Source organism: Mesocricetus auratus, unplaced genomic scaffold (assembly GCF_017639785.1).
Source record: "Mesocricetus auratus isolate SY011 unplaced genomic scaffold, BCM_Maur_2.0 Super-Scaffold_100676, whole genome shotgun sequence".
NCBI classification, from domain to species: Eukaryota; Metazoa; Chordata; class Mammalia; order Rodentia; family Cricetidae; genus Mesocricetus; species Mesocricetus auratus.
In genome coordinates, this window is record NW_024429266.1 from 103,687,691 (window position 1) to 103,708,782 (window position 21,092).

Below are 21,092 nucleotides of genomic sequence, written 5' to 3' on the forward strand. Positions count from 1 at the left end.
GTCTAGCCTGTGCCGGGCGGAGTGGCGCAGCCTTTAACCCCAGCACTCGGGAGGCAGAGGCAGGCGGAGCTCTGTGAGTTCGAGGCCAGCCTGGTCTACAGAGCGAGTTCCAGGACAGCCTCCAAAGCCACAGCGAAACCCTGTCTCGAACAAACAAACAAAAATATCTAGATTACGCTGAAATATATGCCTCCTGGGACCCAACCCGAAGTCTGTCCTCACCGGCGTCTGCCCACACCCATGCTTTCCCCCCCAACTCTTCAAGTCACATTCCCGTTTCTATATTCCTGTCTGGTGTCTTCCCGCGTCCCACCGCAGCTGTTTGCATCTGGAAGTTATCTGAACCCCAGTTTTAGAATAGAAAAGTCACTTTGGGCCTCCTCTCCGTGCTTGGAGTCTCGGGATTCGAACCTATGTTCTGATATCCACGCTGCAACCCTAGAGCACCCGGTATGGCCAGAGCGACTGAGGGAACTACATTTCCCAGCAGGCATCGGAAGGGCGCATGCGCAATAGTCCTAGGAGGGGCACAGCCTGCCGATCCGGATCCAAAGCTGGGAGCGCTGGGAGCTGCTGAGTCTCCTGGAAGGACAGACGGACTTGACCGTCTTGGCCCGGGCCTGAGGCACAGGTACTGCGGCCTGCGCGGGACAGGACGGCTCCCGCGGGGCGAGCCGAAACCGGCGCCTGAGTTCTGGGGCCGGAGTCCGAGTTCCGATTCCGGAGCCTTGGTTCTCGGTTGGGTCCTGTGTAAAACGGGGACTTTTCCTCCCGTGCAGGCCCCATGGGGACTGAGCCTGTCACTTCTACCACCGTGGTTTGCCTGGGAGATCTGCACCCGCAGCCCTTGTCCTGCGGCCTGGGGACGATGCCAGCCTGAACCAGGGTCCTGGGCATGGAGTTCCTGTCAGATCCCCGGCACCCACCAGGGTCCCCAGCCATGGACTTGAAGGAGCCCAAAAGCCCCGCGCTGCGCTCTGATGGACAGCCCTCGAGCACCCAGTGGGCCTCGGGGCCCGGGGGGCCCGTCACGCCGAATGCCATGGAGCTGGGCGCCTCCGGTGTGCAGGAACTGGTCCAGCAGCTGGAAGCCCTTCCCGGTGACCTGGGTGGCCCGTTCCCAGAAGGAGAGCCCTGTCCCCTGCACATCGCCACCGGCCAAGGCCTGACCGCCCCGGAGAGTGTGGACGCCGGAGGGCTCCTGTCTGCTGAGGCGGGCAGGGAAGACTTTCTGGGTCTGCTGAGGTTTGAGTCGACTTCGCCTGCTCAGCCAGGGCCTGCGGACCCCCCCCAGACTGCACCCCGCTTGCTGCAGCCACCCGAGGACCCTGATGGGGACCGGGGCTTGCCAGGGTGGATGGAGGGGACGTTGTCGGGGGAGCCAGCAGACAGCAGGAGTTCCAGCAGCTCCCCGGAGCCCTGGCTGGAGACCGCACCGCTGGTGACCCAGCCGGAGTCATCTGCAAGTTCTCAGGTAACCCTGCCCGACGTCGGACCCCTGCGTGCAGCGGGCCTGGGGACTCAGCCCTGTCCCTCTTCTGTCTTCCAGAGCCCCGAGACCCTCGCCTCATGCCCTGCCGTCTCTGAGGGTGAGTGTCCATTCTCTCACGGGACCAGAATGGTTTTTTGACACACAGCGTTTGCAAGTAACGAGTTCTAAAGAGGATGCTTGCGTTGGAGCAGATCCTAGATGGCCAGAGAGGCCATGCAAACTGGAGAATTCCCTAGAAGCCACATGGGGTTTACAGCACAGGTTGGCAGAGGGCTGTCCACAGTAAAGGCCAGCACCAGTCTGCGGCGGAGGGGAGGCGGGGGTCTTGTCACCTAAAGATGGCATTTACAGGGTTTTGTTTTGTTTTGAGAGAGGGTTTTTCTGTGTAACCTTGATTTTCCTGGAACTTGCTGGTCTTGAAATCAGAGATCCTCCTGCCTCTGCCTCCCAAGTGTTGGGATTAAAGGTGTGTGTGTGCCACCAACACCCAACTAGGCATTTACAGTTTCATGCAAATTTTTGAGGGCTGGGGAGACATCTCAGTGGGCACAGTACTCAAGCGCAAGGACCTGGGTTTGAATCCCTGTCACCTGCTCAAGGAGCCAGGGAGGTGGCAGCCTGTGGTTCCCGTGCTCTGGAGGTGGACACTGAAGAGTCCTGGGTACCCCGATCCCTCCCTGAAGGCTGTGGGGATGAGGGGAGCCCATGTGGCCCTGTGTCACAGAAGGTTCTAGAATCACAGTTAATTTGCCTGGGATTGCTTAGGCCTGAATGTTCTAGAACCACAGAAGGAAAATTAGAGCCCCCGCTGTCAGCTTTGGGGTACCTGGAAGTCGCAATATAGCCGCTGGGTGTGATAGCAGGGGGTGTTGAAGCAGGAGGATGGCAGGTTCCGTAGCAGCCTGAGCCCCACAGCACAGGACAGAAAAGTGAAGAGGCCAGCTGCATTGAGATGAGGGGGGACAGGTTCTAGAATCCTGGGCAGAATTGAAACTCTACTCCCTGGCTGACTGGAGAGAATTCTGGGTCACTATGGAAATGGCCTGGATCCTCTTCTTTTTCTTTCTTTCTTTTTTTGCATTTATTTATTGAATGTGGCAGGGAAGGGGGTTAGAGGACACCTTGTGGGAGTTGGTTCTCCCCCACCCTGTGGGGTCCCAGGGATCAAACTCAGGTCATCAGGCTTGGCCGCAAGCACCTTTACCCACTGAGCCCTCTTGTTGGCCCCTGCTGGATTCTGGTATGTTAGGGGTTTGAGACACCACAGTAAGGCCATGAGCTTCCAGCCCGTTCAGAAGGTTCTAGAAGAGTGGTCCGTGAGCCCTGGGTCCCCCTGAGGGTGAAACTTCACAGGAGTTCTGGCAGTGGCATATACAGCTGGTGACCGTACACTGAGTCCCAAACCCTGTGGATTCTTCTAGAACAGGTGATGGAGCACGGCGGGCGGGTCTAGTCTGTGCTAAGCCCTGGGACAGAGCCGTGAGTTTCTTGAGCAACAGCTCAGAATTTGCCGCCTCCCAGAGCCCTTGGGACCCTGTGATGGATGGGCCTGGCCGACCTCTCGCTGTCACTCACAGTTCCAGGTCCCTGTGGCCATGAGGAGCTCGTGGACGGTGTCATTTTCACGGCGAAATACCTGGGCTCCACCCAGTTGCTGTCAGAGCGCAGCCCGCCGCCCAGCATGCGCATGGCGCAGGCACAGGAGGCCATGGACCGCGTCAAGGTGAGCCAGGACGGTGTTCCCGGTTCTGCAAGGCACAGCGTCGTGGACAGCTCCGAGCCGCTGTGTCCCCCTCCCCTCCTCCCCCGCAGGCCCCCGAGGGTGAGACTCAGCCCATGGTGGAGGTGGACATCTTTATCTCCACCAAGAGGATCAAGGTGCTAGCCGCGGACTCCCAGGTACCTGGAGGGCCAGGCCTTGGCTGTTGTGGACACTCGGGGTCCCCAAGAGGCCCCCTAGCCCACCCAGCGCGTGCCCACAGGATGCCCTGATGGACCACGCCCTGCAGACCATCTCCTACATCGCGGACATTGGGCCTGTGCTGGTTGTGATGGCTCGGAGACGGCTGGCTAGGAGGACCACGCCCCAGGACCACAAGCAGCGTCTCTACAAAATGCTGTGCCATGTCTTCCACTCAGAGGATGTGAGCCCTGCCCCCTTCTGAGTCTGACTCAGAAACCTTGAGGTTTCTTGGAGGTGTGGGCCTTGGAACCAGGGCTCTGTGGGATGTGAAGGAGCTTGCTGTCCCCACAGGCCCAGCTCATTGCACAGGCCATCGGCCAGGCCTTCAGCATCGCCTACATCCAGTTCCTGCAGGAGAACGGGATCGACCCCAGCCAAGTGGGCACGCAGCCCTCGGCCGCCAGCCACCCGCACAACGGAGACCTGGACCACTTCTGCAACAGCCAGAACTGCAGGGAGGTGAGCGAGGGGGCTCCGCCCAGGCACAGCCCTGCCGGAACCGACCCCACCGAGGCCCCGCCGGTGCCCCGCCCCCGCACGCCTCCCTGTCTGCTAGAGTACTCGCTGAGCGCGGCCTCCGCCTGGGCCCCACCCCGACGAGGCTCCACCCCTGCTCCCCCTGGGCGCAGCCCGCCCCTCACTGAGCCCCGCCCCCAGGTCTGCATCCAGAAGCGGCCTGGCGAGGGCCTGGGCGTTGCCCTGGTGGAGTCGGGCTGGGGCTCGCTGCTGCCCACCGCCGTCATCGCCAACCTGCTCCACGGGGGCCCTGCCGAGCGCTCCGGAGCCCTCAGCATCGGGGACCGCGTTACCGCCATCAACGGGACCAGCCTGGTGGGGCTGCCCCTCGACGCCTGCCAGGCCGCTGTGCGCGTGAGTCGGGGCTCCGTGGGGACCGGGCCGGCCCGGGGTGTGTGTGTGCGGTGCCCGGAGGGGGTGTGCGGTGCCCGGAGGGGATGTGCGGTGCCCTGGAGGGGGTGTGCGGTGCCCGGAGGGGATGTGCGGTGCCCTGGAGGGGGTGTGCGATGCCCAGGAGGGGGTGTGCGGTGCCCGGAGGGGGTGTGCGATGCCCAGGAGGGGGTGTGCGGTGCCCTGGAGGGGGTCCCAGGAGGGGGTGTGCGGTGCCCGGAGGGGGTGTGCGGTGCCCTGGAGAGGGCGTGCGGTGCCCGGAGGGGGTGTGCGGTGCCCAGGAGGGGGTGTGCGGTGCCCAGGAGGGGGTGTGTGGTGCCCTGGAGGGGGTGTGCGGTGCCCAGGAGGGGATGTGCGGTGCCCAGGAGGGGGTGTGCGGTGCCCAGGAGGGGGTGTGCGGTGCCCAGGAGGGGGTGTGCGGTGCCCAGGAGGGGATGTGCGGTGCCCGGAGGGGATGTGCGGTGCCCTGGAGGGGGTGTGCGGTGCCCGGAGGGGATGTGCGGTGCCCTGGAGGGGGTGTGCGATGCCCAGGAGGGGGTGTGCGGTGCCCGGAGGGGATGTGCGGTGCCCAGGAGGGGGTGTGCGGTGCCCGGAGGGGATGTGCGGTGCCCTGGAGGGGGTGTGCGGTGCCCGGAGGGGATGTGCGGTGCCCTGGAGGGGGTGTGCGATGCCCAGGAGGGGGCGTGCGGTGCCCGGAGGGGGTGTGCGGTGCCCAGGAGGGGGTGTGCGGTGCCCAGGAGGGGGTGTGCGGTGCCCTGGAGGGGGTGTGCGGTGCCCGGAGGGGGTGTGCGGTGCCCAGGAGGGGGTGTGCGGTGCCCGGAGGCGCGGCTGAGGCCTGAGCAGCTCGGCGGGCCCGGTCCCTCAGGAGGCGCGGCGGCACGCATCGGTGACGCTGAGTATCATCCACTGCCCGCCCGTCACTACAGCCATCATCCGCCGGCCCCGCCAGCACGAGCAGCTGGGCTTCTGCGTGGAGGACGGCATCGTGAGCCGGGGCCTGGGCTGGGCACGGGGTGGAGGCCACCGCGCAGCACACAGGCAGGTCCTGAGCAGTGTCTCCCCCAGATCTGCAGCCTGCTGCGCGGGGGCGCGGCCGAGCGCGGGGGCGTCCGCGTGGGGCACCGCATCATCGAGGTCAACGGGCAGAGCGTGGTGGCCATGCCCCACGCGCGCATCATCCAGCTGCTCACGGAGGCGCAAGAGGTGACCCCGCCCCCCACGGCGACCCCGACCCCTGACCCCGCCGCCCCGACCCCCACCCCTGACCCTGTCACCCCGACCCCTAGATTCACATCAAGACCATGCCCGCTGCCACCTACCGGCTGCTCACGGGGCAGGAGCAGCCGGTGTACCTGTGACCGCCCCGCCCGTGCGTGCCTTCGTCCCCGCCACCACGACGGGGAGCCCAGAATCCTCGGCCTCGTATTGTTTTCTAACGTTAAAGAAATTAAAGGTTTATTAAATGGTCAAAGGCCCCGAGTCCTCCTGGGTAAGCGAGGCTGCAGGGAGGGCGGGCGGCGACCTCTCCCTGTGACCTCTCTCTGTGGCTGTGATCTCTCCCTGTGACCCCTCGGTCACAGGTCGGTGGCTGGGCCCCAGTCATAGCCGTCGTCGTCGGAGGACTCGGCGTCCCGGGCTCTCGTGAACTTCTTCCTCAGGGCTTCGCGCTCGTAGGTCCTGGGGACGGAGGTGTGTGCTGTGGGGTGCGCAGCTGACCAGGCCCGCGCTGACGCCAGGCAGTGTGGGCGGGCACAAGGGTTAGCAAGCCCAGGCCCTGAGCTGGGTGGGACCTGGGGAGCTGCCTCCTATACGTCCCTCAAAGCCCCAGCCCCAGTGCCCGGTCCTTCAAAAAGTCTTCATCCCTGGGGACTCTGTTCTTAAGCCCCGACTACGTGGAGCGTGGGGTGGAGTGGGGCGGGGCGGGGTAGAGTGGGGCGGGGTGGAGTGGGGCGGGGCGGAGCGGGGCGGAGTGGAGTGCGGCGGGGCGGGGTAGAGTGGGGCGGGGCGGGGCGGAGTGGAGTGCGGCGGGGCGGGGTAGAGTGGGGCGGGGCGGGGCGGAGCGGAGTGCGGCGGGGCGGGGTAGAGTGGGGCGGGCGGGGCGGCCCCAGGGGCCATCTCGGGCCCTGCATCCCTCCCTCACGGTGCTTACCGCACGCTGTCCTGGCGCCACTGGCCCTGGGGGCGGCGGCTGTCGGGCTGCGGGGAAGGGAAGGGCGGTGACCCCGCTGACATGCGCAGAGGGCGGGGTCCCCCGTCCCCACCCCTCGGGGCCGTGCGCACCAGCGAGTCCCACTCGGCGGCGATCCCGTCCCTCGCGGGCTCCGAGGAACGGGCCAGAGCTGGGCGTCGGGGCTGCTCGCCCGCGTGCTGGGGCCCGCTGCCCTCGCCGTCCGTGTAGACGCCGTCGGTGTAGACGCCGTCCGTGTCCTCACCGTCGCTGCTGGCCCGGCTGTCGCAGCTCAGGTCCCCGGAGCTGGCGTCCAGGCTGCGGCCCGGCAGCTCGAGGTCCTCGGATGAGCCGTCCAGCTGCGGGGACGAGGGTGCTGAGCCCGACCCGGACGCCAGTCTCCGCCGCCCGGCGTCCCGGGAGGGTCTAGCCTCGCACCCCGGGACGCCTGGCCGTGGCTCAACTCTGAGCAACTCCTATGCGACCCACGGAGTCCCAGCCTCCAAAGCCCAGGCCTTCAGGCCCTCTCCTTCCCTGAGCGGGAGGCGCTTCCTCCGCCTGGGCCCTGGGAGGCCACGGCCCGGCTTCTTACGGGGCTCACCCAGGCTCCGCCCCCGGCTCCCCGGCCCCCACACCTGGTCCTCCGCCGTCCAGATGGGCCGCGCCTGCTGCTGCTGCACCACGGCCTTCACCTCCTGGTACCAGGAGTCACCGGTTCCGCGCAGGGGCACAGTGGCTGCGAGGAGGACGCGGGACCTCAGCCCTGGCCCCGCCCCCGGCTCGGCCCCGCCCCCGCCCGGCCCGCGCGTCGCCCCGCCCCGCGATCTCGGTCCCGCCCCTCCCCGCCCCCCCCGCGACCTCGCCCCGCCCCCGCCCCCGCCCCCGCCCCGCACCTGTGAAGAGGTGGCCGCTGTGCTTCTGCAGCCGCTGCGCCTGCGCGTACAGGCGGCGGCTGCTGCGGCGCGAGGCGGGCGCCAGCCACTCGCGCAGGGCCTTGAGCGCGGGGCGGCTCTCGGGGGCGCAGAAGACCACGATGGGGTAGTACTGCACGTAGTTGAGGCGCTCGATGGCCGACGGGGTGACGTCCAGCAGCGCGTGCCTGTCCTGCAGGGGTCACGGGCGGCGTGACGCGCGCGCGCGGGCCGCGAGGCACGGAACCCCCATGCAGGGCCTCAGTTTCCCCATCCCCGCGCTCACCCTCTCCGCGATCACCCGCACAGTGTCCAGCTTGATGATCTTGGATGGGTTGTCGGCCCGGGACACGCTTTCTGAGGAGCAGGGAGACACCACAGGCGCCGTCCACGGTGGTCCCCTCCCCACCGGGACCCTAGCGGAGCCTCTCCCCTACCACGGCTGCACACTGACTCCAGCCCCTCCCAACCCTCCCACTTCCTGTCCCTGCGGTCCTCTCCGCGGAGCTTCGTTCCTTTTTCCGGGGTGAGTAATATTCCACCGTGAGGCTTCCGGTGCAGCTGGGCCTGGGCTCAACTTCCCATCCACCCGCAGTCAGCCTCAGCCACTGCTGATGACTAATGAGGGCAGGTGACTTTGCCCTCTGAGCCCCACCCAGCCTCCTCCAGGGGCCTCCTCTCTGAGCACCCTGAAACCTGTCATATCTGGTTCTCTGTTATCCTCCTGCCTCAGCCTTGAAGCGGCAGGGATCATAGGTGGGACGACATATGTGTGCACACATGATTAAAAGTGAAACAAAAATGTATAAATAGCCGGGCCCAGCACTCGGGAGGCAGAGGCAGGTGGATCTCTGTGAGTCCGAGGCCAGCCTGGTCTACAGAGCGAGTTCCAGGACAGCCAGGGCTACACTGAGAAACCCTGTCTCAGAAAAACAAAAAATAAAGAATAAAAATAAAGAAAAAACTGATCAGCTCTTCAGCAAACGAAAAGGTGTTTGCCTCCTTTTCCGGGGGCGGACGGATCGCGCGCAGTGACTGAAAATGTCCGACCCTGGCCGGCATTGAGCGCAGCGGTTGATGTGAGCTCGGACTGACGGGGGCTGCGCCCGCCGCTGCGTGGGTGGGTGAGGGGGGAGCGGACGCTGATTGAGGCTGTCTGGCCTGGGCGCAGTGGGTGGGGTGGGGTGGGCACCCCTCTCCACTGCCCTGCCCCTGCCCCTCCCCCAGCTGCCAGGGTGCCATGCTCGCTGCCAGGGTGCCATGCTCGCTGCCAGGGTGCCATGCTCACCCGCAATTTCGAACTGGTCCGGCATCTCTGCTGTCAGCCTCTTCATGGCAATGTCGGCCACCGGCCCCAGGATCACCACGGGGGCGCTTGAAGCTGGCTGGGAAGTGCAGAGAGTGGAACGGTCAGGCTCCGGAGTCCTGGTGCTCAAACCTGAAGCCCAGGGAGCTGAGGCAGGAGGACTGCTTCAAGTTCAAGGCCGGCAAAAGAAGGAAGTTCTGTGTTGCTTCTGACCCTATTTGAGACTATTAGACATGGAACAGACTAGCCTGAGACTACGGCCATGCAGTGCCTAGTGGCTTAATGTTTTCAATAAAGTTTTATTGAGATGCCTGCTGTCTGTCAGGCCAGGGCTGCAGCCAACTGAATGAAGCTGGGCTGAGAGCCAAACACACCTGAGTCTATTCACCATTAAAAAGGACTTTTCTGCCGGGCGTTGGTGGCGCACGCCTCTAATCCCAGCACTCGGGAGGCAGAGGCAGGCGGATCTCTGTAAGTTCGAGACCAGCCTGGTGTACAGAATGAGTTCCAGGACAGCCTCCAAAGCCACAGAGAAACCCTGTCTCGAAAAACCAAAAAAAAAAAAAAAAAGGACTTTTCTTTTTAGTAATTTACTTCGAGACGGGGTTCTCTGTGTAGCCCACGCTGGCCTCAAGCCCACAGAAATCCCACCGCTTCAGCCTCCCGAGGGCTGGGGTGACAGGCTCGTGCCACCCACCATGCCACCATGGATGGCAGGCTCTGCAGAGGGTACCTCATGGCCACTCACCTTCTCGAAGCACCACACGTTCATAGGGCGGGTAGTGCCCCTGCCTGGTCAGTGCAGACAGGTCCTCGCGGCTCCGTTGTGTCTTCTTGGCCCCTCGGCGGAGGCCCCTGAGTCGCCAGAACTCGGCCCGTGGATTGGAGGCCGAGGAGGCACCAGGACCCACGCCCGCAGCCCGCTGTGCAGCCTCCAAGCTGGCCAGCTGCTCCGCCCTGGGGAGTCCAGGGGACACGAGAAGTAGAACAAGGCCTGACCCAGGGGACTTGTCGCCTCCCGGACAGGGCAGAATCAAACCGGGGACCCAAACTGGGGGCCCAGCGACACCATAAGGTTCTCAGGGGAGGCAGGAGAGGGACGTGCTGTGCTGCTGGGTCTGAAGATGGGACCACAAGCCAAGGGACATGGGGACTCTGGACGCTGGCACTTGGGATGGGTTGGGTACTAGGAGGGACCCTGCCTCAGAATTGAATGAATGAATGAGTGAGTGAGTGAATGAGCCATGCCTGTGCTCAGTCATTGCAGTGGCTGCAGCACTCCCTGCCCATGACTCACCCCGGGGAGCCCCCACCTGCTCTGATTGGGGATCACACCGCGCTCTTGCTCTTGGAGGTCTCTGCCCATGCGGGCTGCCAGCCAGAGGCCCCCACGGCCACCGTGGCCCAGCCCCGAGCCCGGGTACAACGTGTCCACCACGTGGAAGACATCGCCCCGGGTGAAGCCCAGCCCATAAGGCGGGCTCGGTTCCAGCTCGAAGTGTGTGCGGATGTAGAAGGAGTCACCCACGCGGGACTGGACCATCTTCCTGAAGACTGAGGAGAGGGGGCTGCGTGAGCTCCTCCGGGGCTCATCGCTCGACTCGGGGCAGACACAGGGCGCTGTCCCTGTAGCGCCTGGGAGAACCCGGGGTCGGGCTCAACAACCCAGTAGCGTAGGGTCTTTTATTAATGGAGACAGGGTTTCTCTGTGTAACAGGTTGTCCTGGACCTCAAGCTATAGAGCAGGCTGGCCTGGAATGCAGAGACCCCTGCCTCTGCTGGGATTAGAAGCGTGTGCCACCATGCCAGCCAGCGGCGGCCGGAGGTCGGCATCAGACCCCAGGGATGCTCCTGTCCCCACACCCCCGAGCTGGCCCAGCCCCTGGCGCCTGTTTTTCACGGGGCCTCAGGGACACTCACTGTCCTGCTTGCTCTGAGCCACCAGCTCCATGTCCTCCCCCGGTGGCAGCTCCAACAGAAACTGCACAGCCTCTTCCCGGGTCAAGTTCCGGAACGGCATGCCATTCACCTGCCAGGAGAGGCCTGGTGAGCCGGTGCGGCTGGTGACCAAGTCACCGCATGTCACACCCCAAACTCGGCCTCCCCAAGGTGTCTGGCCTCTGAGACTGCACCCTTTGGCTGAGTGTCACCAGACCCGGGAGCAGCCAGGCTGAGTCACGCAGCCAAGGCAGAAGCCTCGGGCGGTGCTGAGGGGACCAGCCCCGCGGCAGCACCAGGAAAAACTGCAGGGCTCATGAGAGCCCAGAGGGAAAGAGTTTGCTGTGCAGACGCGAGGGCCTCAGTTTGAATGCTTGGCGCCCTGGGAAGAGCCCGGCGTGGGACGCAGGCCGTGTCCCCACATTCAAGAGGCTGAAGTGGGGGGGGGGGGGTATCGAGTTCCAGGTCAGCCAGGGCTACGAACAGGATGAGGCCCCAGGATGACGCGTGAGAGGGGGCACCAGGGGCCCAGGGCCACATCCCCGGGTCCCTGTGTCACCTGCAAGATCTCGTCCCCTTCCTGGATGCCCTGCCCGTCGGCTGGGCTGCCCGCCTGCACCCCGGACACAAAGATGCCCACGTCGTTGCCACCGGCCAGGCGCAGGCCGATGCTAGCACCCTTGGGGAAGCGCACAACGCGGGTGTCGGGGCTGTAGCTAGCAGAGAGAAAGGCAGTCAGGCCGTGGTAGCGGAGGGTGCCTGCACCCCTACACCCCTACAAGCCTCCCACACCGCTGCGGGCCTCCCGCGCCCCTAAAGGCCTCCCGCGCCCCTGCGGGCCTTGGGCTCCAAACAGCCCAGAGCATATTCGCTGGCGTTTCACCAGCAGGAAGCTGGGGCTGCATGGGCTCCAAGGGTGGGGTCTCTGGAACCACATGCTCATCTGAGGTACCCACCCACGGTCCTCCAGGCTCTGCCGGCTGGGGACCCTGTAAATGTCACAGCAGCTTTCTCCAGGACTGTCTACAACGAGAAACCGAGAAACCGGGAGCCTTCGCTCCTCCAGAAACCCAGAAACACAGAGCAAAAGAGCCCGCATAGCTGGGGGCTTCTTGATGGAGACTCCACCCTGACCACGCCCCCAGGACCTCACGGGGTATCCAGGAGGGGCTCCGCATCTGACCACGCCCCCAGGCCCCCATTGTAAGATATAAGAGGCTTGGCCGTGCCTTTGACCCTTAGGTTTGGGCTCCACCCAACAGTTGCCCAAATCCTCGCCCGCCCGGCGAGCCCAGCTCACCTGGCTCAGCAACGGCCCTTGAGGCCCCTGACTGCTCCCTCCTCCGGCGCCGCGGGCTCTCCCTGGGAGGGAGGAAAGTCTAGTGAGTAGGGGTGCATCTGCAGGGCCCCCTCTGACGCACGGCCACCTCTGCATGTGGGCAGAGAGCGGGCGCACAGCCGCAGGTGTGGCCACCACCCTGCACTCACGCCGGGGAGTCGGCCGGGCTGTCCTCAGGGCTCTGTTGGTCCCGCAGAGGGGGTGGAGGGACGTGGGGCGGGGGCGCCTGGGACAGCTCCGAGGTCAGGTCTGAGATGTCTGCAGGGCAGGAGCCGTCGGGGAGGGTCACTCACGTCCCCGTGGGGCCACCCCGTGGCCCCGGAGCCTCACGGAGGCCTGGGCTGAGTCCCCACTCCGCCCTGAGGCCCCTCACCGTCCATAGGGGAGCTGTCGCTGTCGCTCACTGCGGGAGGGATGTTCACCAGGAACTGGCTGCTGTCCCTCAGCACCAGCAGCGTCAGCTCCCCCTCCGACTTCTCAATGAGCCGCCGGGTGTCGCTCAGGGACATATTCGCACTGGACACCCCGTTGATCTGAAGGGGCCAGGTGGAAACAGTAGGACGGGAAACAACTCCTGAAGCTGCGAGCATGCATGGCCCCGCCCGCCTTGGCCTCAGTCTCCCCACCTGAAGCCTGGGCTCACCTGCAAGATAAGGTCTCCTTCCTGCAGCCCGCGGTTCCGGGCGGCGAGACCAGAGTCTGTGATATGTTTTATGAAGATCTGACTGCCCAGCTTCACTCCAAACTCTGGAGGGGAGAGCAGGGAAAGCGAGAGGAACTCCAGCCGGGAGGCCCACATCCTTAAGCTGGCTTTCAAGTAACCTGTAACCCTGCTTCAGCCTCCAAAGCAGCCGGGCTCCACCCTGACCACGCCCCCAGACCCCCGCTGGGGATTCTAGGCGGGGCTCCACCCTGACCACGCCCCAACCCCCGCTGGGGATTCTAGGCGGGGCTCCACCCTGACCACGCCCCCAACCCCCGCTGGGGATTCTAGGCGGGGCTCCACCCTGACCACGCCCCCAACCCCCGCTGGGGACTCTAGGCGGGGCTCCACCCTGACCACGCCCCTAGCCCCCCACTGGGATTCTAGGCGAGGTTCCACCCTGGCCACGCCCCCAACCCCCGCTGGGGATTCTAGGCTGGGCTCCATCCTGGCCACGCCCCCAACCCCACTGGAGATTCTAGGCGGGGCTCCACCCTGACCACGCCCCCAGCCCCTCACTGGGAGTCTAGGCGGAGCTCCACGCTGGCCACGCCCCCAGCCCCGAGGACTTTTGTTTTGGGGTGCCTCCAGGCCACTCACCTTCGCTGTTCCTCCGCTTCACCAGCACGGACTTGTGCGGCCTCAGGAGCACGTCTTGCTTCGGCAGGCGCTTGTAGCCGGACACCAGGTCCAGTCCGTTGGGCTCAGATCCGCCACCTGAGCCCCAGCGCCCGTGGCTGCCCATGCGGCTGCGGCGTCCTGCCCTGGTCCTTCGAGAACGCTTGCCCCAAGATCGGCCCGAGCCACTGGAGGAGTCGCCCTCGTAGCCACGGCCATGGTCAGCTTCCTCCCGGTCTGAGAGCTGGCGGTCTGGCGACGCACTGGCCTTGGCCGGCAGCTGCACCCTGCGGGGGCGCTTTACCGTCTAAGGGGGAGAGATGTCAGCGTGTGGTCAGTGTGGTCAGAGGAAGTCAGTGTGTGGTCAGCGTGTGGTCGGCGTGTGGTGAGGGGAAGTCAGTGTGTGGTCAGTGTGTGGTCAGTGTGTGGTCGGCGTGTGGTCAGCGTGTGGTCGGCGTGTGGTCAGTGTGTGGTCAGTGTGTGGTCAGGGGAAGTCAGTGTGTGGTCAGTGTGTGGTCAGTGTGTGGTCGGCGTGTGGTCAGCGTGTGGTCGGCGTGTGGTCAGTGTGTGGTCAGCGTGTGGTCAGGGGAAGTCAGTGTGTGGTCAGTGTGTGGTCAGTGTGTGGTCGGCGTGTGGTCAGCGTGTGGTCAGTGTGGTCAGGGGAAGTCAGTGTGTGGTCAGTGTGTGGTCAGCGTGTGGTCAGGGGAAGTCAGTGTGTGGTCAGTGTGTGGTCAGCGTGTGGTCAGCGTGTGGTCAGTGTGTGGTCAGTGTGTGATCAGTGTGTGGTCAGCGTGTGGTCAGTGTGTGGTCAGGGGAAGTCAGTGTGTGGTCAGCGTGTGGTCAGCGTGTGGTCAGGAGAAGGGGCACCACCCCCGGCCCAGCGCAAAGCCAGAGGTCCTCGACTCTGCCTAGGACGGCCGGTCACTTGGACTTCACAGGGACTGAGGCAGGGGGATCAAGAATTAAAGATCCGGGTCTGGAGAGATGGCAAAGGAGCACAGAGAACCCGGTTTGGGTTCCCAGCACCCACAGGTGGGGACTGTAGTGTCATGGGTCACATAACCTCCTCGGCTGTGCAGAGGGATATCCATGCAGTAAAACACCCATATACATAAAATAGATGCATCTCAAAAAGAAAGAAGAAAGAAAAGATCTGTAGACTGCCCCAGCGAGGGGCTGGGGCGTGGTCGGGGCAGCGCAGACTCCCGCACTGCCCTGCGCCCCATCCTCAGCACCGCTGGAAACAAACACTGATGAGGTCTGTGCAGTCCCGCCTGCAGCATCAGGACTTAGGCCGGGACTTAGTTCCCACCCTGCGCGCACTCACGATGTTGGCCGTCTTGGCGCAGGTCTTCAGAATCTGGATGGCGAAGGCAGAGGTGACGTTCTCCACGGAGACCCCGTTCACCATGACGATGTGGTCCCCGGTCCTAAGGGCCAGGGAGGACGCTCAGGCTGCGCGCCCGGCGCGGGTCTCGGTAGGTATTTGGTTTTTGTGCGGTGCCCTGCGGGTGTCCTCTCCAGGCCGCCTCTGCCCGGGGCTCTGCCCCGCCTCCGGGACCAGGAGGCGTCGGGGACACCGGGCCGGGGAAGCCAGGCCCCGACGGCCAAGCCGAGGGTGCCAGGCGCCGTGCGTCCCCCGCGCCGCCCCCCGCCCGCCCCGCGGCGGCCCGCGCCTCACTGGAGCCTGCCCTCGGCGGGGCCTCCGGGAATCACGTCCGACACGAGCACAGATCCGCCGGCGCGGTTGCGGCCTCCAGAAACGGCGATGCCGAAGCCGCGGCGCGGGTCCTGAGGGCACGGGAGCAGGGGGCGGCGCGGGGTCACACGGCGGCAGGGGCTCGGCCCTCGGGGCTCCGCCCTCGGGGCAGCCCGCGGCTCACCTTGCACAGCGTGGCGGTGCGCTGCTCCCAGACGGTCAGCTCCTCCATGCCCGCCACCTGCGGGGACAGCAGGCTCGCACGCCGCAGGGGGCGGCGCTCGCCGCGCAGCCTCGCCCTGACCCTCCCGGGCCGACGCCCTCGGGGCTTCTCCTAGCGAGACCCCAGCTGCCCCGCCCTCCCCGCCGCGGTGTGACCCCCAGTTCCCGCGGGCCTAGGTTTGCTCTGGGGGCGGGGCGTCTCGGTCAGCGCCAAACCCGAGGTGGCGGCGGCGCCGCTCACCCGGGCAGAGACTTCCCGTAGCCGCCCCCACTGTGGAATTTCATTTCTTCTCCCTCCTCTGAGATAAAAGGCGCCGGGGGAGCCAGGGCCCCTGGGGGAGGGGACGCAGGCGGCCGGGCCTGCCCCGACCTGCCCAGCTCGTCCCCGCTGGGGCGGGCTGGTCTAAAACCCTCCCGGGCCCCCAGGGCCGCGGATTAACCTGATCCCGCTCCTCCCGTTTCTCCGCAGGGCCTGGGAACCCGGGACCTAGCCGTCGCGAAGCCTCGGCAAACTACAGCCATTGGCAAACTCCTATTCGGCCTGCAGAGCCCCAGGCTACGGGCTTGTCCTCTGCTTCCCTGGGGTCTGGGGTGTCACAACCCAATCTCGTCTCCTCCACGGATCCCCGACTCCGGGCGCTCAGGGTTCGCAGGCTTAGGGCGGGAGTGCTTGAAAACCAGAGCAGAGCGGTCTGAACCCGCTCGCTCCCGGACCCTCAGCCCCGCCCCGCGGGTGAGCGCCCGGCCCCGCCCCTGCCACCTGCAGACGCGAACAGCCCGAGGGGACCGCAGCCCGAGGGGACCCGGAGGGCCGAGGCGTCCGGGGGGGGGGCGGTGAGGCCGGGGCCGGGGCGGGGCCTGGGGAAGTCATTCCTCCTAGGCAAACGCAAAGCCACAGCCTCAGTTTACCCCTCTGGGGTGTGGAGGGAAAGTTCCGCAGCGTCGTCCGCCGCATCCGCCAGGCTCCTAACAGCCTTTGCACACAGTAGGCGCTCCGTAAACGCCCGCGGTCAAGATGAGAACTAAGCAGATCGCGCACGAGCGGGTCTGTGGCGCGCTGGGATTCGAACTCGGGCTCTTGGGGACGAGACCCCAGACTGACTGTCCGTGCGGCCCCAGGCAGACGCGGTCGGGAAGCCTGGGTCGCCCGCCCGCCCGCCCCGCGCTCCCGGCTACTCGCCTGGAATCTCACCGCCATGGTCCCAGCGCGGGGTCCGGCAGCCGTCAGCCCGCGGCCCCGCCGGGAGCCCGTCCGCCCGCACGCGGGGTGAGCGGGGTCGCCGCGGGGTCGGGGCCGCGCTCCGGGCACCTGCTCTTCCTCGTCCGGGCGGGCGGGCGGGCGGGCGGCGAGCCCGGCCACGCCCCGGCGAGCCACTCCCCGCCCCGGCGAGCCACTCCCCGCCCCGAGCCCGGCCACGCCCCGGCGAGCCCCGCCACGCCCCCGGCGAGCCCCGCCACGCCCAGGCGAGCCCGGCCCCGCCCCAGCGAGCCACTCCCCGCCCCGGCGAGCCCGGCCACGCCCCGGCGAGTCACTCCCCGCCCCGGCGAGCCACTCCCCGCCCCGAGCCCGGCCACGCCCGGCGAGCCCCGCCACGCCCCCGGCGAGCCACTCCCCGCCCCGGCGAGCCACTCCCCGCCCCGGCGAGCCCCGCCACGCCCAGGCGAGTCACTCCCCGCCCCGGCGAGCCCGGCCACGCCCCGGCGAGCTCCGCCCTCCGCCCCGCTCCCGCACGCGCCCTCGGTACCCGCTTTCTTCGCAGCTCGGCTGAATCCCTGGCCGGGGCTGAGCGGACGGGCGGGGCTGCCCGGAAAACGCGGGCGGGACTCAGGCCCGGGACGGCTCCGCACCGATGTTTCCCACCCGTGGTCGCTGTCCACCCGGGAGGCCCGTGGTGGGGGAGCTTCGCGAGGGGTAAGGAGGAGGCGAAGAGGCCTGCGTGCGGCGGCAGGGGCGTGGAGGGTGGGTTAAGGGTTTGAGGGGGGAAAGCAAAAAAAAAAAAAAAGAAAGAAAAGAAAAGCCTGGCGTTGGTGGTGCAAACCTCCAATCCCAGATGTCGGGAGGCAGAGGCAGGAGGATCTCTGTGAGTTCGAGGCCAGCCTGGTCTACAGAGCGAGTTCCAGGACAACCAGGACTACATAGAGAAACAACAACAAAAAGAGTTTGCAGGGGGGCTGGAGAGATGGCTCAGAGGTTGAGAGCACTGGCTGCTCTTCCAGAGGTCCTGAGTTCAATTCCCAGCAACCACATGATGGCTCACAACCTTCTGTAATGAGATCTGGTGCCCTCTTGTGGCCTGCAGAGATACATGGAGGCAGAACACTGTGTACATAATAAATAAATAAATCTTAAAAAAAAAGAGTTTGCAGGGACGCTCTCCCAACCTGCTTGGTGCATTTACTGTCCACTCGGCGGCTCTGGAACGCCACTCCCTCCCGGCCTCTGTGGGAATTGCACGACGCCTGACAGGTGGAGACTGGTGCAGCCTGGGTTACAGAGTGAACCCGGGCTAGCCTGGTCTACAGTGACACACACACTCAGAAAAAAGCTCCCCAAGAGAACCTCCTCGGATTCCTGGCCCGGCCGGGTTCCCCCCCCCCCATCCTCAGGGGCCTGGGACTGAGGGTTAGCTGCAGGAAGGACCGGTCAGGCAAGCACGCGGCACGCCGGTGGGCGGGGCTAGCGCCGGCTCCCCCATGCAGTTCTCACCTGCTAGGAGCCTGAGCCCCACCCTAGCCGGCCCGGGGGCAAGGGGCAAACGGGGCATTCCTTCCGACACGCCCGGCTGAGGGAGCTGTGGCCTCGGGAAACCCTTCTCTGGGGCAGCCTGGGCTACACCGAAGCCTCCGGCCCGAGCTTCATCCTGTGCTAAGGGGCCCGAGTGGCCTGTGCCTCGGTTTCCCTGTCTGGAAATGCGGCGACAGCTGCCCCTGTTTCCGACGCTGGGTCCCTGGGAGCGGATTCTGTGGCTTCCGGACAGGGTGCCACTGTAGCCCAGGCTGCCCTGGAGCTCGCAGAGGTCCCCGTGCCTCGGAAGGCCCGCCCCCTGACCTGGGCGTGTGCTCGCGGAGAGCGGGGGAGGGGCTGGGGGGCGCGAGGCCGGGTCGCCGTCTACACCGGTCTACACCGCCGTCATGGCGCCCGCTCAGAGCTGGCGGCACGCCCCTGCCGAGGGCGCTGGGCGACCCAGGAGCCGGTGCGGGCCCAAGGCAGCCAAGCACCCAGGGGAGTCCCCAGGGACCCTGCGAGCTTCCGGCTGCGAGCCTGGGCCTCCGTCGCCTCAGTTTCCCTTCTGTAAAGCAAGGCTCCGGTTCTGACTAGGCTAGCCCGAGCGGCCTGGTCTCCTGCATCTGGGACTGGAGTGGTGTCTGGTGTCCCTGTCCCCTCCCAAGAGAGTCATCAAACAGTGCCTGGGGCTCCACACAGCTTCTGGGCTCACCGTGTAGACCAGGCTGGCCCAGAGCTCACCGTGTAGACCTGGGGGTGGGGGTCACTCAGTCTGTGCCATCACACCTTGCGCCACCCCCTGCGTCGAAAGCCTGTGGTGCCCTCCAGGGGCTGTGTGTGCACCTATGGAGTGCCTACTGTTTGCCGAGTCTCATTCCAAAGAGCGCGTGCTTGGGGCGCAGGACGAAAGCCCCTTGGGGACAGGGGACCCGGGAGCGAGCACCTGAGCCGCGGAGTCCCCAGCTTACGGACCCGAGCAACATTCAACCTCTGGGCAGGGTCTCTGCCCGTAATGTCCTGCCAACTTTCCCGCCCCGCCTGCCCTGCCCCTGTCAGTGCGACACCGCCACCTGCTCCTTCCCCACAGCCACGCCCTCGCCGGCCACCAGGGGGCGCCACAGCCACGCCCTCGCCGGCCACCAGGGGGCGCCACAGCCACGCCCTCGCCGGCCACCAGGGGGCGCCACAGCCACGCCCTCGCCGGCCACCAGGGGGCGCCAGCCCCCCTTTGAGGAGTCCTTCATGGCTCCCACCTGCCTGGGACCCAAGCCCCAGTGGCTAGCCAGTCCCCACCGCCCCCTCCTCCCCTGCCCCGCCTGTCGCCGCCGGGACCTCACTGGGGGCAACTCCTCCCGCGCCCACAACGCGCCCTGCACACCCCTCATTCCAGCGCTCAGAGTGGAGGAGGCAGAGCCAGGAGTTCAAGGTTATCCTTGGCTGCTTGTGGAGACGCAGCAGCCGCGTGAGGCCAAGACTACACGGAAGACAAACGAGTCTTTGCTCCCAAATAAATACACGGAAGACAAACGAGTTCCTGAGCCTGGCTCCGAGAAAGTGACAAGGCCGGCGCCCGACCCGTGCGCCCCACTGGCCTCGGCCACGCCAAGGGGCCGGGTCCTACCCTGAGCAAACACTGGCGCCCCGCCAGGCCCCAGAGGCAGGCCGAGCCCAAATCTCCGCACGGACTTTCCCCAGCGGCGGGCCACACGGAAGTTCCAGCCCCGACGGGCAGGGACTTTTCAGATGTCTTGGGGTCACTCAGAGGCCTGGCTCTGGGCGGTCTTACTCAGCTGCGCATCACCCGGAAAGTGGCGACCCTCTCTGGCCTCGGTTCTTTGTCTGCCACCCGGTGACCTGCCTGCCCCAGCGTGGGTTACTGCGGCCTCGGCTGGTCTGTGGCACAGTGAGAAACTGAGGCTGGGCTAACATCGCAAGGGCTGACAGCTTCAAGTCCGAACGCCAAGTCCACCCTGCGGCCCAGCCTGCGCCTCTGGTGGCTGGACACACCTTCCTTGGGGAGTTGTCTTGCTTCTTCCTTGTTTAGGGGCAAATGACCCAGAAGCAGTTCCTGGCGCCCCCTTCTTTCCCCGGCTGCCCTGCGCCTCACCCTCTCGGGTCTGCGTCCCCCAACGCAGGCCCTGGCAAGGCGTGCGCCTTTGCCTTAGGAAGTCGGGGTGGCTCTTTGGGCGCGCTCTGGACGAACTGAGACTTAGCCTAGCTGTTCCCCACCATCTCCCCACACGGTCAGCGGCTGCCCGTGGGGACCAGGCTGGGGAGCGGCGGGAGCACCTGCGCTCACAATGACCCTTTGAAGGCTTGGCTGCGGCGTCCCGGGCACCGTGCCAGCGCAGAAACTGTGTCAGATGCCCACGCAGGACGGCGGCTTCCGGCTCCCCGGGGAGCACGCAGAACCACCTTGGGGGTCCCGGGAGGGAGCCCGAGACTGGGCCACTTGGATGCACAGCACCCTCGGGGGAGCTCAGCTGGAGACCTACCCGTCTGGAAGGCTCAGTGGAGGCAGGGCGGGCGGTGGCAGCTGGGTCCTGGGTGCCCGTCTGGCATGGGTGGTGGGGACCAGACCCAAGCTCAGGCCAGACGACCCGTGCTCTCCGCGGCGCCCTGGTGCAATGGAGACGACGCGGGCGCGCCCCTTCGCCGGGTGGAACCCGCAAGACTCTGCGCAATGGTGAGTGAGTCCCAGAGCCCGGCCCACAGGTGAGAGGCCAGCGGCTCTGTCGCAAGGTACTCTCACGTGGCAGGACAGGACTTAACCCCTGAGCACCCAGAGGCCTACCCAGGCGTGCGCCCCACAGCACCCACGGGGCCACAGAGTAGGTGATGAGAGAACACTGGGCGCACCTAGGGATGGATGGACGGACAGTGCTCCTAGTGCAACCCACCCGCTGTCAGACTTCCTGCTGTCATTGCAGGGGGTGACACCGGACACATCAGGGACTCACAGCTGAGCCACGCCCACAGCCCCTCACTGGGGACTCTAGGAGGAGCTGCACCCTGACCCACCCCCAACCCCTCACTGGGGACTCTAGGCGGGGCTCCACCCTGACCACACCCCCAACCCCTCACTGGGGACTCTAGGCGGGGC

The 21,092-nt window shown here is 66.1% G+C and overlaps 2 protein-coding genes across 8 annotated transcripts; one reads left to right on the forward strand and one right to left on the reverse strand.

The window, feature by feature from the left end:
- Positions 1-492: 492 nt before the first annotated feature.
- On the forward strand, positions 493-5,927 carry Apba3 (amyloid beta precursor protein binding family A member 3). Of its 2 annotated transcripts, none has more exons than XM_013123033.3 (11): positions 493-631; positions 780-1,474; positions 1,550-1,589; positions 3,070-3,215; positions 3,305-3,391; positions 3,475-3,636; positions 3,747-3,914; positions 4,113-4,325; positions 5,288-5,346; positions 5,427-5,564; positions 5,648-5,927. In XM_013123033.3, the coding sequence occupies exons 2-11, from the start codon at positions 896-898 to the stop codon at positions 5,925-5,927; spliced, it is 1,872 nt and encodes a 623-aa protein (XP_012978487.1). In that variant the 5' UTR covers positions 493-631; positions 780-895. The 2 variants fall into 2 exon arrangements, with proteins under 2 accessions (XP_012978487.1, XP_021090489.1); XM_021234830.2 differs by having other exon boundaries at positions 5,227-5,346; positions 5,648-5,828.
- On the reverse strand, positions 5,800-20,674 carry Tjp3 (tight junction protein 3). Of its 6 annotated transcripts, XM_040737483.1 has the most exons (21): positions 16,445-16,563; positions 15,227-15,283; positions 15,025-15,134; positions 14,671-14,773; positions 13,326-13,650; positions 12,666-12,769; positions 12,396-12,555; positions 12,172-12,280; positions 11,984-12,045; positions 11,640-11,706; positions 11,243-11,399; positions 10,666-10,774; positions 10,059-10,299; positions 9,494-9,702; positions 8,728-8,892; positions 7,726-7,796; positions 7,422-7,632; positions 7,164-7,264; positions 6,642-6,887; positions 6,511-6,557; positions 5,800-6,038 (listed from the first exon to the last, which is right to left on the reverse strand). In XM_040737483.1, the coding sequence occupies exons 1-21, from the start codon at positions 16,460-16,462 to the stop codon at positions 5,936-5,938; spliced, it is 2,775 nt and encodes a 924-aa protein (XP_040593417.1). In that variant the 5' UTR covers positions 16,463-16,563; the 3' UTR covers positions 5,800-5,935. The 6 variants fall into 6 exon arrangements, 5 of the variants coding, with proteins under 5 accessions (XP_040593417.1, XP_040593415.1, XP_040593414.1 ...); XM_040737481.1 differs by lacking the exon at positions 16,445-16,563 and adding an exon at positions 20,485-20,674 and having other exon boundaries at positions 6,511-6,887; XM_040737480.1 differs by having other exon boundaries at positions 6,511-6,887; positions 11,243-11,393; positions 16,445-16,567.
- Between the last annotated feature and the right edge of the window lie 418 nt (positions 20,675-21,092).

Coding starts and splice junctions, on each gene's coding strand:
- Tjp3 (XM_040737479.1), bottom strand. Junction 11,707..11,983: donor AAGGGCCGTTGCTGAGCCAG/GTGAGCTGGGCT, acceptor TTCTCGTTGTAG/ACAGTCCTGGAGAAAGCTGC. Junction 6,888..7,163: donor TCTGGACGGCGGAGGACCAG/GTGTGGGGGCCG, acceptor TCGTCCCCGCAG/CTGGACGGCTCATCCGAGGA.
- Apba3 (XM_013123033.3), top strand. CDS start 896: ATGGAGTTCCTGTCAGATCCCCGGCACCCACCAGGGTCCCCAGCCATG. Junction 1,475..1,549: donor AGTCATCTGCAAGTTCTCAG/GTAACCCTGCCC, acceptor TCTGTCTTCCAG/AGCCCCGAGACCCTCGCCTC. Junction 5,347..5,426: donor TCTGCGTGGAGGACGGCATC/GTGAGCCGGGGC, acceptor TGTCTCCCCCAG/ATCTGCAGCCTGCTGCGCGG.